Source organism: Symphalangus syndactylus, chromosome 14 (assembly GCF_028878055.3).
Source record: "Symphalangus syndactylus isolate Jambi chromosome 14, NHGRI_mSymSyn1-v2.1_pri, whole genome shotgun sequence".
Taxonomy (NCBI): domain Eukaryota; kingdom Metazoa; phylum Chordata; class Mammalia; order Primates; family Hylobatidae; genus Symphalangus; species Symphalangus syndactylus.
Window position 1 is genome coordinate 77,700,001 of NC_072436.2, and position 17,848 is coordinate 77,717,848.

At 34.6% G+C, this 17,848-nt stretch overlaps 1 protein-coding gene across 28 annotated transcripts in view; it reads right to left on the reverse strand.

Moving 5' to 3' along the window:
• EHBP1 (EH domain binding protein 1) overlaps positions 1-17,848 on the reverse strand; it is a 387,904-nt gene that overhangs the window by 81,376 nt on the left and 288,680 nt on the right. For 23 of the 28 annotated variants that reach the window (XM_055241558.1, XM_055241565.2, XM_055241553.2 and 20 more), the window contains 4 exons: positions 17,315-17,493; positions 16,353-16,401; positions 11,039-11,941; positions 8,754-8,897 (listed from right to left, as the gene is read on the reverse strand). In XM_055241558.1, coding sequence (XP_055097533.1) covers positions 8,754-8,897; positions 11,039-11,941; positions 16,353-16,401; positions 17,315-17,493 — 1,275 coding nt within the window. The remainder of the gene's footprint in view (positions 1-8,753; positions 8,898-11,038; positions 11,942-16,352; positions 16,402-17,314; positions 17,494-17,848) is intronic. The other 5 variants (XM_055241568.2, XM_063617930.1, XM_063617929.1 and 2 more) reach the window with 1 other exon arrangement.

The following is a 17,848-nucleotide window of genomic DNA, read 5'->3' on the forward strand; positions in this document are numbered from 1 at the left end:
TAGGCAATATAAAATACAGCTTTAGTAATGGTGATATTCATCCTGGGATGTTCAACACGGCACTGAACAGCCATATGGAAAACGTCCACAGCCATTATTACTTGCATAAAAGGAGTGTTTCTGATGCTAAGACACCTAGCCCTAGCTTCATGCATTCATGGCAACCTCAAATAAGACTTTTGAAGCTAGGGGTTCATGGCCACATAATAGAAAAGATGCTTGAGGTTTTTTTTTTTCCTCCACAACAATGCTGGTATTTTGTATGACTTTGAAGATACGCTAGCAAGCTAACAATATGTTTTCTAAGAAGTCTAGTAACTATTGTTAGGATAGCAGACTTCAAATCAACTTACATTTAGACGTAATAGATAAACTATTATTTAAAATAATACGGAATAAAAACTGCTGCTTTGTATAGAGCTATTTATGCTGAACATAGAAGTACGCCAGCATTCTTCTCCTCTAAAATGCAACTATAAAAAGATCAGCTCTACATTCAAAGTGTCTTACTGGTCTGAAATGGATTTTGTACATTAAATCTTTTGGTGATTGTGTTGAAGTAAAAAATAAGGATGTATTTTCATTTCAGTGCCCTGGGCATAGACATTCCAGCTCATAAGGAGAATAAAAATTCCTAAATAAAATCTGTATGTTATTAAAGGTTTTAGATTTTTTAACTAAAAACTCACTCTGTATGTTATTAAAGGTCTTAGATTTTTTAATAAGTGATAATTGACGTCCTTTCACACAAAATTACAAATGTAAAGTTAACGTACTTCTTCCTAACAGTAGAACTGATAATATGTGTAATTAGGAAAAATACAAAATTTTAACTTGAACTTAATTTTAAAGCTTTGATTCCTAAGAGGCTATTTAACTAACACAGCCAATATTCATAAATATGTAAGTATAATCTCATACATATTTTTATGATGATTATACTTAGAACACATATATATGAAAACTACAGAAAAAGTTACCATTAGAGATTATCAAAAAAAGTTTAGTGTTTTTTACCATTGAATGGCAAATGCTTCTTTTATTATTTGGAGAAGATCTAGTGATCTTATCTAAATCTGCTACAATTATCGGCGTGACAGACTAGTGCCATTTAAATCAATAATTTCCAATCAACATCAAAAGTACGTGGTTGATGTCTCATCCTTCATGGCAATAAAATACCACCTGTCAAAGGTTTAATTTGCAAAAGAGCAACTTGCATTCTCTTAGTTCTCTTAAGCCATTTGGATTCATTTCCAAAGGCGAGTTTAAAAAAAAGTCACTGTGTGGTTACTGGTCTTTGCAGTTAACTAAGAGCTGACCAAACTAAAATCCTTTCCCACGTATACTGTTTTCTTTAGAGGATTCAAATGTTCCTTCAGGTCTTTAAAGATGGATACTGCAAACCTTCCAGGACTTGCTGCTAACCTGCAGTTTGGTCCTGCTACCTGTTATGTGAGAAAAGGCTCCTAAACCAGTTGAGTGTAATGGGTGGGCCATTATGCTAACAGATTAAATGTTAGGAGAAAAACTTCAAGTCTGTTTTATAATAGCATTGTAATTACTTCCTGATAGTTCTTTCTAAAACGCATCCAGATACCTAACAACTATCTGCAAACTATACTCTTATGCTACATAATTACTGCCTAAACAAAACAAAAACAAACATATTTATAAATTCATGGATCATTATGATTAGACTAATTAGACTGAAGTTTCATCCTGATTCTCTTTTTAGATTTGTTTAGGTTTTCTACTTATAAAATAGATTTTATTCTGTTAAAAAAGTTATAATTAAACATATATAGCATCATTCTTCTGATATGTTCAAAATGCTTCACTAATATGCTAACAAAAATTCCAAAGACTGTGGGTAACAGGACTATCATCCTTTATTTTGCTTAGAGTGTATGAATTCTAAACTTAAGCATATCAAATGCAAACATCCGTTTCAGATACCTGTACAAGTATATATGTATTATTAAATGTAATGGTGGGCTTATTAAATGCATTTTTTAAAAAGCAATTATATTCCAATGCAAAATAATTAGCAAAAGCATCTGAAACAGATCAGCTTTTATTTTTTATTTTTATTATTTTTTGAGATGGAGTCTTTTGCTCAGGGTAGAGTGCAGTGGCACAATCTTGGCTCACTGCAACCTCTGCCTCCTGGGTTCAAGCGATGCCTGTGCCTCAGCCTCCCGAGTAGCTAGGACTAGAGGCGTGAGTACCGTGCCCCGGTAATTTTTTGTATTTTTGGTAGAGATGGGGTTTCGTCATGTTAGCCAGGCTAGTCTCGAACTCCTGACCTCAAGTTATCTGCTCACCTTGGCCTCCCAAAGCATTGGGATTACAGGCGTGGGCCACCACACCCAGCCTATTTTTATTTTTTTGAGATAGAGTCTTGCTCTGTTACCCAGGCTGGAGTGCAGTGGTGCAGTCTCTGCTCACTGCAACCTTCGCCTCCCAAGTTCAAGCAATTCTCCTGCCTCAGCCTCCTGAGTAGCTGGGACTATAGGCGTGCGCCGCCATGCCTGACTAATTTTTCTATTTTTAGTAGAGATGGGTTTCGCCATGTTGGTCACGCTGGTCTCGAACTCCTGACCTCAGGTGATCTGCCTGCCTCAGCCTCCCTGCCGGGATTACAGGCCAGATTAGCTTTTTGAAATTCTCTTTGTACATATCTGAATGAAAAGTGTTTGGGGAAATGGAGTAATAAAGAAAAATAATAAAAAAAATATTTTCTTGAAAAAATTACATTTTCTTCAAGTCTGTGCTTATATATTATACAATCGAGAAGTCTCCTTTGAATTACATACTGGGTGGACTGCTGAAGCTACCAAACTCCTCAGTTTTACTTTAAAAAATCATTTAAAGTACATGTGGAAAAAAATGAAAAACACAAATATCACACCCAAAACTTACATTAGTAAAATCCAACCTTTGAAAATCTTCATAGAACAAAACGAACAGGAAGAAAAGAAACATAAAATACAGACCCAGAGCAATGAAATCTGCCTCCTATAGACATAATTTCAGGGAGCAAATGAAACAGGTTAAAGGAGTTTCTAAAGGCACAAAGATATGAATGAATCATATAAACGACTTTCATGAAAAAAGACTTGAAAGGCAATAAGTAGTTATACCAAGTATTCACTAAAATATGCAATGGTAGTCCTGCCAAAAATTTAGAAAAATTAAAAGGTTTATGGTATCTGTGTTTGTGAGTTGTCCTTTAAGGGAAATCACAGCTTAAATCTTTCCTCAGGATAACTTAAGTGGAGTCTGTACGTAAGGGTCCACCCAGTAAGAATAGTAAGAGTTGTTTTCAGTGTCTTAAAAACAGCTTTCCAGGCTAGCAGCCTAAAGCTATACTCATTTTGGAAGGGAATGTTTTGCAGTGTTGTGATTCAAGGCAGAACTGAAAGCTGAACTCTAATCAGAGTCCCAGGATATGGGAAAAGCTGGTGTGTGTAAGGATTTGGCATACACACATCATAACAATAAAGAAAGGTATCATAATGTACGATCCGAGAATAGCAAGAAAAGAATGATATAAGCTTAAGTCCCCAAGTGGCAAAAGTAATCTTATCTGTAACTGACTTCAGACAAGGGAACACTAACTTCCTCTGCTCAATTCTGCTTTAAAGACCTTCAGAGAAACATTTATTTTTCCTGTTTACAAACCTACTAAGAACCTCCTTATAGCAAAGTTTTCATGTTTAAGCTTATTTTTTATTAGTCGACACTCAGAGGATATGAAAAATAGCCTGTCACTATTCCCTTCATTTATTCATTCAACAAACATTTACTAAATACTACTACTTGGTGCTGGGGATACAAGGTCCTTGTACTTTGAAATAGTTCACAGTTGAATGAGAGGAAGAGATTTGTAATTAGATAATTATATTGGGATGAATGCATGCTACGGTAGAGAATAACAGAAAAAGATATAGGAAAGAGAATTAACTTCACTGCAAGGAGCCATGAGGAGAATGTTTATAGAAGTGCTATTTCAGTAGAAACTAATAAGGGAAGATGGGTATTTCAAGGCAACAACAGCAAATGCTTGACACAAGAATGAAAGAGTATGGCACATTTTAGATACAGTAAGCAACTTATAACTGGACTGTAGAATGAAAAAAATGAGAAAGGTAAGAGATGAGGCTGCAAAGGGAGGGGACAGGATTTGCAAGGACATGAGGCCATGCTGAGTAGTTGGGAAGTTTATTGTCTTAGGTAAGTGGGGTTACCAGATGGATTTTGAGGCTTCATATATTCAAATGATCACTTAAGCTATTTCCCAGTTATCTCTTCTTTACATTTTATAAGCCCTTATTTCTTATAAGTAGACCTTTGCTTTCAATCCTTTAACCCTTTTCTGAATCCCCTGTAAATTCTCACTTTCTCTCAGCCCAGAACTAAATACAAAAGTCTCACAAGTAGCTAACTGTACTGAGTACACGGACATTGTCCCATGCACTACATGCTTCTATTTAAGTACTATAATAGCAATTATTAAAATAGCTCTTCTCATTATTTTTGGTATTGACCAGAAGGACTTAGTTTAGTTGTACAGTAAATAAAGTAGAGAGGAATAAAATAAAGAAACTGCTAAAGAAGTTTTAAACCAGTGGTCCTTTAAGTAATAAATAAGAACTCCTATAACTCATTAGCCACCCCCCACCCCCCAAAACAAACTGTTAACCCGATTAAAAAGTGGGCTAAGGACTTGAATAGACATTTCTTCAAAGAAGACATACAAATGGACAACAGGTACAGGCACATGAAAAGATGTTCAATGTCACTAATCATCAGGAAAGTGCAAATCAAGATCACAATGAGATATCACTCCATGCTTGTTAGAATGGCTACTATTTAAAAAACTAAAGTAGCAAGTGTTGGTGAGAATGTGGAGAAAGTGGAATCCTTGCATACTGTTGGTGGTAATATAAAATAGTGCAATTGTTATGGAAAAACAGTATGAAGGTGCCTCAAAAAATTAAAAACAGAACTACCATATGATCCAGCAATCCCACTTCGGGGTACTTATCAGAAAAAGCTGAAATCAAGATCTTGATGAGATTTTAGCACTCCTATGTTCACTGCAGCATTATTCACAATAGCCAAGATGTGAAAACCACCTAAATGTCTATTGACAGATGAATGGATAAAATGAATGTGGTATATATATGCAGTGGAATACCATTCAGCTTTAAAAAAGCAGGAAGTCCTTCACATTCTACAACATAGATGAGCCTTGATGACATTATGCTAAGTGAAATAAGCCAGTTATGGAAAATAAACACTGCATGATTCCACTTATATAAAGTATCTAAGATAGTTGGATTCGTGGAATCAAAGAGCGAAATAGTGGTAGACAGGGACTGGAGGGAGGGAGAAATGGGCAGTTACTAATCTACAGGAATAAAGTTTCATTTAAGCAACATGAATAAGTAATAAAGACCTGCAATAAAACATTGTATCTACACAAATTTTTTAAAAAAGAGTAACTCTTATGTTAACTGTTCTTACCACAATAAAATGTTTAAAAAATTGAGTCTTCTAATCTATGAACATACGTCCTTCCATTTATTTACTCTTTTATATCTTTCAGAATGTTTTAGTTTTCTGCCTAAAGGTCTTGCATATTTCTTGTTAGCTTTATTCTTAGCACACTATGTATTTTTAATGTTCTTGTAAATATTTTAAAAGTTTTATTTGTAATAAATAATTTAAAAAGATAAACTTAAAGATGTAATTTACATGTAGTAATATGCACCCATTTTAAATTTGATGTTTTAACGAATGTATATACCTGTGTAATCAGACACAATAAAGCTATAAATCTTTTCTATCTCTCTAGGAAGTTTGCTCATGATATCCCACCTACCCTGGCATAAGGCAACCACCAATCGGCTTTCTGTTATGCTACATTAGTTTTGCCTGTTGTAGAATTTCATGTGAATGTAATTATGTATGTTCTCTTTTGTGTTCTCAGCATAATATCTCCAAGATTCATTTACATTATTGTGCATCTCAGTGTCCTGTTCCTTTGTATTGCTGGGTAATATTATATTGTATGGCTATATCAGGATGTGTTTATTCATTTGTCTGGTGATGGACGTTTAAATTTTGTCTTGTTTCTGGGTACTACAAACAAAACTGCCATGAAATTTTGTGTAAAAGTCTTTGAATAACCATGTGTTTTTAGTTTTTTTGGTTATATACCTTAAAATGGAATTGCTGGGGTCATGTAGGTGTATGTTTGGCTTCATAAGCAATGGCCTGTTTTTCAAGATGATTGTACCATTTTACATTCCTACTGGCAAAATGTGAGAGTTCTAGCTGCTCCAGATTCCTCCCACACTTGTTACTGTCAGTCTTTTAAATTTTAGTCATTCTCATAGGGGTATCTCACTGTGGCTTTGAGTTTCATTTGCTTGATAACTAATGATACTAAAGATATTTCTTATGTGCTTGTTGGCCATTTGTGTATCTTATTGAATTAGAATTTATTTTCACACTTTGGGAGGCCGAGGCGGGCGGATCACGAGGTCAGGAGATCGAGACCATCCTGGCTACCATGGTGAAACTCCGTCTCTACTAAAAATACAAAAACATTAGCCAGACATGGTGGTGGGTGCCTGTAATCCCAGCTACTTGGGAAGCTGAGGCAGGAGAATGGCATGAACCCGGGAGGCGAAGCTTGCAGTGAGCCGAGATCATACCACTGTGCTCCAGCCTGGGTGACATGGTGAGACACCATCTCAAAAAAAAAAAAAGCATTTATTTTCAAATATTAATTTTATGTCCAGTAATCTTGTAATTTTGGGGGAATTTTCTACGTACAAATTATACTTCTGGTGAATAATGGTAATTTTATTGGTCTCTTTTCATATGTTATACCTTTTTATTTCTTTTCCTTGTCTTAGGTTCCCCATTATGATATTGAACAGAAGTGATAGTGGACTTTCCTGTCTTTTAATCTGTCACAAATGGAAAGCTTTCAATATTTCACAATTAAGTATGTTTGCTATAGGCTTTTTATATGTACATTTTAGCAGATTAATAAAGTAATAAAGTTCTTTCTATCCCTAGAGGCTAAGAAATGTGGTTCTTTTCTCTCTGTGGATCATGAATGGATGTTGTTATTTTGCCAACCTTTTTCTGTATCTGCTTGATTTTTCTTTATTATGTTAATGTTGTCAATTACATTGCTTGAGTTTTGAAAAATTAAACAATCTTGCATTCCTAGAATAAATCCAAATTGACCATGGTATGTTAACTTTTAAAAATACTTCTGGGTTGAATTTGTTAATATTTTCGGTAGAATTTTTACATCTATGCTCATAACTGAAATTTGCCACTAATTTTCCTTTCTTATAATAACTTAATGTGATTTTGTTTTTAAGAAAAGCTAGATCATAAGAATGCCACATATTTATGCCTTATTCCATTGGGACACTTGTTCTTGGAAGTCAGCCACCATGCTATGAGGAAGCCCACACTAGAGAAGTAGAGAGACCATATGGAGAGGCCACATGTAGGTGTTCCAACTGACAGTCTGGCAGAGGTCTTATTAGCTGAAAGCCAGCCCCAGACGTCATGGAACATAAACAAGCCACTACCACTGTGTCCTATCTGAATTCTTAACTCACAGAATCTATTAACCTAATAAGATGGTTGTTTTTTGCCAGTAAGTTTTGCGGTGGTTTTTTTTTTTTTTTCCTGTAAGTAGAGATGGGGTGTCACTGTTGCCTAGGCTGGTCTCAAACTCCTGGGCTCAAGTGATCCTCCCACCTCAGCCTCTCAAAGTGTTGGGTACAGGCGTGAGTCACCATGCCTAGCCCTGCAGTGGTTTTTAATGCAGAAATAGATAAATTGAAAGAGGAAGGGTGGGAAAATATCTTGGGACTATTCAAAGCATAGTCTCATAAGCAATAGGGTACTTCTCTGGGTAGTACACATGCAACAAGGTGACCAATCTGGCATGTAGCTACCTAGCTATATGGCACAGAGCTGCTCTTTCTGGGAAAAACAACTACTAACACATGATGGTGCTGTGGTGAGACTGTCACAGTTTTCTGATTCATGAAGATGTTTGTGTCCTCCTAAATTTTAAGGGCTCCTATTATTATACATTCATTATTATCTGTGAAGCACTACACAAAAATATGTATAAAAATGTGGTTTAATACAAGGATGGCAGTATATGATAGGAAAGTGGACTGACTCTGGAATCTAATAAGGCTCAGGTTCAAATCCTGGATTCACCATTTACTGACTCTGTGACCTTGTACAAGTTACCTTGCCTATTGGCCTCAGTTTCCATGGAGTTAAGTAAAACAAAAATTATTGTTCCTGAAATACTTAGTAGCTATTCAACAAATAATAGACATCAGTATTATATTCTAACATTTCCAACAAAATTAACTTCCATAGACAAAATACAATCTTAGAGTACAACTACAGTTATAAAATATAAATTAACAAAAACAGATTATTAATGTATATGTGGAAATTATATTCCCAGATCTCACTTTTCCTCATCACTAACACTGCTCTGTAGGAATAATGACCAAATGGTCCTGTAAGTATGAATTTATCTTTATCAGTTCAGTAAGTGCACCAAGTATTCACAATGTACAGTCTGTAGAAAAATAACATAGCAGAAATACAAGCAAATTACTTCCCTCCTCCCCATGATTACAATGAACAACTTATGGTCTTTTTTGACCAATGCTCCTCACATCACTTAGCTGCCTGTTGCAGAATGGGGTGGCTGCGTTGGTATTGTGCTTATTCCCCGCCTTTAAGGCTGCATCTCTTCTTGCTTGCTCAAGCAGAACTCTTGCTCTTTCCTTAAGTTCTTCTTGTCTAGATAACATTCGATGCTTAAAAGCCAAGATACAGAATTAGAAGTCAAAAAAAGAACGGGTAATCTACATTTGTAAACTAATGAAAGGTAAGACAATCTGCTGAAATAATAGAGATTATGAATAAGATTGTAGCTTCATGAGATTACCTATAGAGAATATTAATGTTGACTAGAAACCATGGAATGAATATATAAATCTTGACACGAAGGAAATACATCTTTACTGTCTAAAACTGGATTAAATTTAATTATAATTTTATTAGAACATACTCTCATTAGGTATAAGGCTAATATATATTCTATATATTCTCAGTATTTGCTCATAAACACAGTATAATCTGACAAAGACATTTTTTAAAGTTCAGAGTTTTATTTTCAGTCTTATAGAATTGATAACATGTCTTCTAAATCTGAATGTTGATAAATATTAAATATCTGTGGCAATAATCCTTTAAATTCTTGAGAATGTTTATAGAAAATTCAAAGCTATTATATTTCATTAAAAAAAAGTAAAACTAGTCTTCTCCATTGCTCACTAACCTTATAACAAAACAAACGAAAATATTAGAACTGAAAAAGTATTCTCCTGGATTAGTCTGTAATTTTACAATATAATTTTGGAGAACAACAGATATGGTCCATCAACAGAGATCAGTTCTTAAATACATTAGCCAAAAGCACAAATATTCATACTCCTCATAGTCCAAATTCCTTTTTTTTCTACTAAGTAACCAACTTCTGGCTTTAGATGTCTATTACTATTATCAGATACTTAATTTCTTTTACTTCCCTTTCATTGCATAGTTTTGGTTCAATCATAAGTATCACTGTCAAGGAAAATAAAATAAGTATAGCTATTACTTTATTTCATATTATGTGAAACCATCTTTTTTAAGATTAGTTCAGCATTTTTGGGTTTCTTTGTGGTCTTTATATTTTACTACAACTATTTTTTTAAAGTCTTTTTTTCTATAAACTTAAAGAAGAAAAGAATTTTCTTAAAGTGTACAATTCAGTGGTTTTTAGTATTTCATAAGGTTATGAACTATCACCACTACCTAATTCCAGGACATTTTCATAACCTAAGATTTTTAAGAGGATTAAACAAAAATTCTTAACTTAATAGATACAAATAAAATGTATAAGTGATAATGATAAGTCTAAGTTCATGTTGAATAGGACACGATAGAATTTAGTTACAATATCAACAGTGTCTCAAAAACAGACAAAATTAATTAAATGAACACTGAATTTTCAGTCAAGACATCAGGCTGTTAATCCCTCTTCCACTAATAATAAGCAATGTAACAGTGAGCAGGTCAGTTAAAAACTTACTGCATTCCATTACATGATGTGGAGTCAGACAGACCTGGGTTCAAATATCAGTTCCACCACTTAATTATGGGCAAGTTAATTTCTCTAAGCCTCAGTTTCCTCAGCACTTTGGGAGGCCGAGGCGGGTGGATCACCTGAGGTCAGGTGTACCAGAGATACAAGTAAAAACAGTAAATTATTAATATCATCAGTAAGAGAAAGGTTAAAACTGTACAATATTCCCTTCATGAGGATAAATTTGGATGCTGCAGGGATTTTTAACCACAAGTAATGATGGGACGAAATAAACCAATTAAAATACCTAAGGAAAATGCTTTAAATGGGAAATATTTAATTTGGCATTATACATTTTTAGAATGATGTTCTTATTAAATGGAATAGTGAAACATCTTTTATTTTATAGTAGAATATTGTTTTTATAAGTAATATTTTTATTTGAAAAGTTGACATTCTTTATCCTTCAATTTTTTTCTCATAGCCTTATTACAGAATATCATTCAGTGATCAAATTGGGATTTTTAGGCTTAAAATATTATATCATAAACCTTAAATACACAGCAGGTATACTTCAGGTTTTTCTTTTCTTGAGACAGGGACTCGCTATGTTACCCAGGCTGGTTTCAAACTCCTAGGCCAAAGCAATCCTCTTTCCTCAGCCTCCCAAATAGTGGGGACTTAGGCACACACTACTACATGCCTCAGGAGTTTTTATAATAGAAATTACACTTCACCTTTAATCATTTGTAACATCTATGAATGCAAAAAGAAACAAAAACAGAGAATAACTAATTACTAAATATAGTATTCAGCATTCTAACTCACCTGGACTATTTTTGATGAATGATCTGCATGATTTAAAGTGGTTCTATCAGCATCTGGATCAGACTCCGTCTGCCTCAGGGAAGCATGTTTTTTCTTTGCAAGGTCTAGATCTCTACTATATGAGTATCCAAGTTTAGAAGTAGGAGATAAACTTGTTTTTTTGATAGGCGATTCTGGATCTGATCTGCATTCTAAGGATCTGGAATTCTCTAATTTTTCTTTCTCCAAGTTACTACCGATGTCTAGAGTTCGAAGCTTTTGTTCATCTGTCTCCTCACAAATAAAGGGTGGAGACACATCCTTCTTCTTATCACTAACATGTAAGTCACTCAATTCTAAAGCCTCAGCTTTCAATAGTCTCTTTTTGCCTAACAAAACCTGTGCTTGGGTTGAATCTGTATTGGAACATATTCCAGGGTCATCAGATCCTGAAGTCCTTCCAGAGCTCTGCTGAGACTTCTGGGGTTCTGTGTCACTTTTAGTCCTGCGACAGCAAGGGGAGGCTGTGCTTGGACTAAGGTGATCATCAGGAGTTTGATGCTCACTTTCTGACTCTCCAACCCCACTATCATTTACAAATACAGAGTCATCCTGTGATAAGAAGTCTACTGCTCCGCTGATAGGCTGTTGTAGTTCAGGCTCCCGCTTCAGATCACTAAGCTCTGCATAGAATTTTTGTTGATCAACAGAACTGTTTGTATCTGTTTCATAGTTTCCAACTTTATATGTGCTTTTACTGCTGTTTTCCTCTATCTGAACAACATTTAGTTCTTGGCCACTGAAATGTGCCCTTATTTGATAGAGATAGGTCATAACAGTCAGTTTATCAGGAATTGCTAATAATACCATATCAGAAGGTTCCAATAATCGGGAAATTCCTATGCTGGCAAATCCATCGTATGCCTTCAAAGGAAGGAAAAACAAAAGATATATTGAATAGTTCACATAATTCATACATTTTAAAAAGAGCACATTTTTAATTTTTGTTGTTGTTGTTATCAGAGGGTACATGTTATCGACATTATGTCACATGAAAAGAATAAATTTCCAAAATTCAGATGTGTAAAAGTGGGGGGAGAGGCAAGAGAAAAAAGTGTAATAAATAAGAATTATTTTTTCCAATAAATGAAACAAGCAAAAATGAGAGTTAAATTTTTTTAAACTCTGAGAATGGACTTTTAAGATAAGGAACTAAAGTATAAAGAAACATTAGACTAATCCATATTGAGCTTTATCATTTCTATCAACCTCCCTTTTCCACGGTCATGTAATTGCAGTGATTTGTGAAGAAAAGCACAGCTAGATAAGTCAAAAGAACTAACTACTAGATTACCTGATATAAAATACAAATAAATGTAATTTAAGCCTAGAAACAGAAACATTTTTAAATGCTCAATTAAGAATGATTTTCATAATGAAAAGAGTGACTTCATTTAATTCATTCATTTTGGAAAGAATGAAATGTTTTGAGTACTACAACCTAGTTGAGAATGTGAGGCTGCATTGTATTATTTTTGTTAGCCTTTAAGTGACTGTGGCACATCAGGTTTTTCTAGTTTTGAATAATCTAAGCTGTTTCTCAATTTACAATTAATTATTACTATCCTGAACTAACCCTTGAAAACAGCATTGTGTTGCTAGGAAGCATTAAAAGTATGGCTAAAGGTTTAGATATACTCTCAGAGAAAGTAAGAACCCTCTAGATATATTCTTGCTCTGGGATGTAAAATGTTTACTCTTTTTAGCAACCTAGATTAAGGATTATAATTCAAAGTTTTTCTTAAAAGACATGTTAGGAAATTATGTAACAATTCAGAAGGAATCAGTCTTCTGTACTTACTTGTTAAAGTACACTGCTATGTTTGAATTTAATCTTTGTCTCATATTCTTGTAGTTTAACAAACATTATGGAACAAGTAAGAAAGAAAATGAAAAACAAATTGTGATATTAAAACCTCTTCAATTTTCACAGCACTAGGCTTCATAATATAGGTACCTCAAAATATTTACTAGAGAGAATGACTCAGTTGGTGTGCATGTATAGGCTTGGTTTGTTATTTTACAGTTTTAGGAAAATTGAAGTCATTTTCCTTTTCATGTGTCTTGACAACTTGACTGACAGTCATCAATTGCAGGCCATCAGGGAAAGCACCACAGGCAGTATTCTAAACATTCCCAAATTATCTAAAAACACTGACATATTGGTTAAGATCAGATGTCACAGGAAAATGCCTTTTTTTATTCAGCACTTTTTACAGACCCGGGAAAATGATTAGCTTCCTTGTGGGGAAATTCCTGCTGGTGATTTGCTTCATGTAGCAATTCATTTTATGTACACTAATTACACTAAAAAAAATTTAAAAACAAACTAGGTTTCTTGTAAGCAAGGTTAAGGCTTTATAAAGGACTTTTCCCATAGGTTAACCTCTTCTGCCATGGTCAACTAACTACCTACTGTTTTTCACCTGTTTGTGTGGGGTGAAAAAAGAGGTCTTTCTAAGAAAATTATCTTATTCATTCATAGATGTTATTAAATTGGTAAGGAGGAGTTACTGCCAGTTATGTTATGCAGCTGTATGAAATTTAAGACACAGGTATTGTTTTCCTATGGTGCTTTAAGTCCATTCAGGGGCACATGTGTTATTGGGAAGAAATGTGTGAAGCTAGAAGTAATTTGCAGGTAGCAACTCAATGTAGCTATCAGGTAAGAAGTAGCAAATGATGAAAGGAAAGACTATGTAAAAACAATTATTTATTGAATAATACAATGAATAGAATCATCAAAGATAAAGCCTTTCAAAAGCCATGATTGTCTATACTGGAAGATCTAATTGAAAAAAAATTTTAATGGGATAGTCTTCTGTATGGAGTAATATGTAAATCCAAAGTATGCTTAGCATTATTAAGTTAATGAAAAGCTAATGTAAAGAAGTGTGACTTAAGCCTTAATGAGATTCCCCATATTCTTTACACATTTATAATGAGGTAAAATCAACAATATTTCTTTTTCAAAATTTTGAACAGTAAGTTGAAACATCCACTTTAAAAAATGTTTTATTTTATAATGCTTATGTCTGTATTTAAATTGGCTTACCATTTTGTTCAAATGTAAGAAAATGGAGGTAAAGCACTGCCATACCCAAAGATATAATTTAATTGTAATTAATGAAAAAGAAGCATTTCACTTTAATAGACACAGGCTCTCCAAAATTATACAAGAAATAATTCATGAGAACAGTTTACTTTGTAACATGCCCATCCAAAGGGTAATTTCTGTAAGAAAACTATACTGATTTTTAAAGATTATCTTTTTTTTAGTGGCATATTTCAATAGAAACTGCCAGGTTTTTATTGCTCTACGGCCAGCATTATGCATTTGTGAAAAAACAAGCATTTTTTGTTTGTTTGTTTGTTTTTGGACACAGGGTCTTGCTCTGTCACCCAGGCTGGAGAGCAGTGGCATGATCCTAGCTCACTGCAGCCTCGGGCTCCTGGGCTCCAGCAATTCTCCCACCGCATCCTCCCAAGTAGCTGGGACTACAGGTGCATGCCACCACGCTGAGCTAACATTTTCATTTTTTGTAGAGATGGGGTCTTGCTACATTCCCCAGGCTGAAGAAACAAAATCTTTTTGATAGCAATACACATTTTTGGTTTTAGAGAGCAATACAAGTGAAAAATTGTTTTGATTTAAAAACTTGTTAACTGAACTTCTATCAAGGTCCCAAGACTTTGTATCACTAGTAATTTTAATTATTTAATTTAAAGGGTGTTAAAAACTTTAGACCAGAGGTTATTAACCACTTTGTCTCATGAATCCTTTTGGCAATGGTTCCCTTCTCAGAATAATGTTTTACGTGGATAAAATACATAGAATTACAAAAGAAACCAATTATACTGAAAAATACACCTATGATTACTTAAAATGAATTTGGGAAGTAGTAATATATGTGCTTTTTATGACTGCACTAATTATTTTGAAGAAGTTGTAAGTTTAAAAGGTATTTGCAGATATCTGCGGCAACAACTATAGCATGGCATGAAAATATCGAAAATATCTGTGATTTCTAAAGGTGACAAAGTCTCAGGCATGGCTAACACTATGGTGGTTTATTGCCTAAATTCATAATTGAAGGAAATGCTAAATTTCAGATAAGGAATTTTGAAAGTAAAATGTATTTTTTCCCTCAACCATGTTCAAGGACACCCTGATTTCTACCCACAGATCACAGGTTAAGAACTCCTGTTCTAAGACAATAATAAATTTCATTAATTTTTCACTTGAAGAATTCAATTCAGTAGAAAAAACCATTCAGTGCCTACTGTGTGCTGAGTTAGGTACTTCCCTCCTTGCACAAAAAACGCACATACTGTGTGCTGGGGTAAACAGATAAGTCAGCCTGTGGCCACAGTTAGCTGGCCCAGGGCTCCAGCAACTCAGCCTTACACAGATGCCCTGAAGGCTGAAAGGATCGATATCCCCTTGCCCCATACCAGCTGGGAAGCTCTGATCTCAATACATTGATTAATTATGTGGGAAAACATAGTCATGTGTTGCTTAACAATGGGGATATGTGCTGAGAAATGCATTGTCAGGCGATTTTGTTGTTGTGCAAACATCACAGTGGGTACTTACACAAACCTAGATGGTACAGCCTACTACAAACCTAGGCTATACCTAAGCTACAAAGCTGTACAGCATATTCCCATACTGAATAGTGTAGGTAATTGTAACACAATGGTATTTGTGTATCTAAACATAGAAAAGGTACAGTAATGATAAAGTGTTATAATCTTATGGTACATCACCATCTATGTGGTCTGTTTTTGACCAAAACGTTGTTATGCAGCACAATAACTGTATACGGTTTACGAGAAAATGAAAAGAACCAAGGTTTATATCTTTTTGCTTCTCAGAACCTAAGTATTCTCTCTTGCTTACCCATTAGGCTCTCGTTCTCATTCCCAACCAACATATTTTTCTAAACTTACATAACAGCTATGGCACAACAGTTTTGGGTGCATTTTTAAAATGCTAAATCTTAGAAAAAAAGCACTATGCTTTAACAAATATTCAACAGTTAAAAAGAGAATATGCATATTATAATATGATGCCAATCTGGCACTTGTGGTCTTTAAAAGTCCATGATAAACCAGAGTAAACCATGTATCCTAATGAACCACAGTAAGCAGACAACCCTCTGTGAGTTGTAGTTATGACCTCATAAAACTGCCTCACTTTCTCCAAGTTAATAAAGACCTGCAGAGAAGCCAAAATTGAAACTATGTGTTTTTCTTGCTCATCAATTCTTACCTTTTTGTTGTTCTCTTTAATATCTTGAGGATTCAGAGACTTGTAGTCACTGAGGGAGAAAATAGCACAGTGGGTACATATAGTATTTGATAAAAACAGCTGTTTTTAAAACAAACTGAATCTAAAAATTTGACATTCAATAATACTAAGGAGTAACCAGCAATTTCACAGCAATTCAATCAACAAAACTAATAGTGTGGAAAATTAAGGAAATAAATAAATAAATGAATAAAAACAGTGATTACACGTTTCACTGCCTGAAGCTTTCCATCTAAAAGAGAGGTTAAGGCAGGGGACCAAAGACTAGCCTTGACAACCAAATTTACTATGAGGTAATCCCTTGTTGTCGATGTAAAGAATTACAGGCTTATTTGTCTCATCTCATTTTAACACTAACACAATTTTCATAATAACTTGAAGTCAGTTCTTTGAGATTAAGGAGAAAAAACCATTTTCTTTTCTTTTCTTTTTTTTTTTTTGAGATGGAGTTTCACTCTTGTTGCCCAGGCTGGAGTGCAATGGCACGATCTTGGCTCACTGCAACCTCTGCCTCCTGGGTTCAAGCGATTCTCCTGCCTCAGCCTCCCAAGTAGCTGGGATTTCAGGCATGCGCCACCATGCCTGGCTAATTTTGTATTTTTAGTAGAGATGGGGTTTCTCCATGTTGGTCAGGCTTGTCTTGAACTCCTGACCTCAGATGATCTGCCCGCCTTGCCTCCCAAAGTGCTGAGATTACAGGCGTGAGCCACCACGCCCAGCCACCATTTTCTTTAAAAAGAGAAAAGATTGTTTTTAGGTATGAAAAAGGAAAAGCTTTCTGACATATATCTCTCAAAAGCAAGAGGTGGGGGTAATAAAACAAATATAAATTATTTCAGGATGTGCTAAGAAATTATTTTATGTTCTTTTCAAAAATGTCTATCACTTACAAAATATAGGGAATGGAAAATGTTTCTACTTACATTAAATCTGGTCTAAAGTGGTGTAATATTGCACAAAAAGATAAACCATTTCTCCACGATGTAGTAAAATTGGTGATTTTTACTCCTCGGTAGTTCTTTGTAACTTCTTTACACCACACAAGCAAAGACTGACTAGCATTTGGCTTTCGCCCCAAAACAGGACTTGGTATAGGGCTTGGCTAGAAAAAAATGAAAAGGGGAAAACATTAAAAGAATTTAATGGAAGATGAAAATTAACATTAATTGACCTAATCAGATCATTTGAACCCTTTGATGTCAGTTTAGATCCTTCACAACTGTCAATTCACGACAACTGTAACCTCCAAGAGGGAGACATAAATCTTAAATTATCTTCAGTTTCAGCCCTTGGCATTTGCCTGACAAGGATGTAGATATGCAAGATTTTAAACTTATACATAAGAACAGGCCAAGAGCTTTACTGATGGAAACATCATGTTAAAGTTTTGAAATACTTAAGGCTAAATACCTATGTAATTCTCACACCCTCAAAATTTCCCCCAAATGCAATCATGT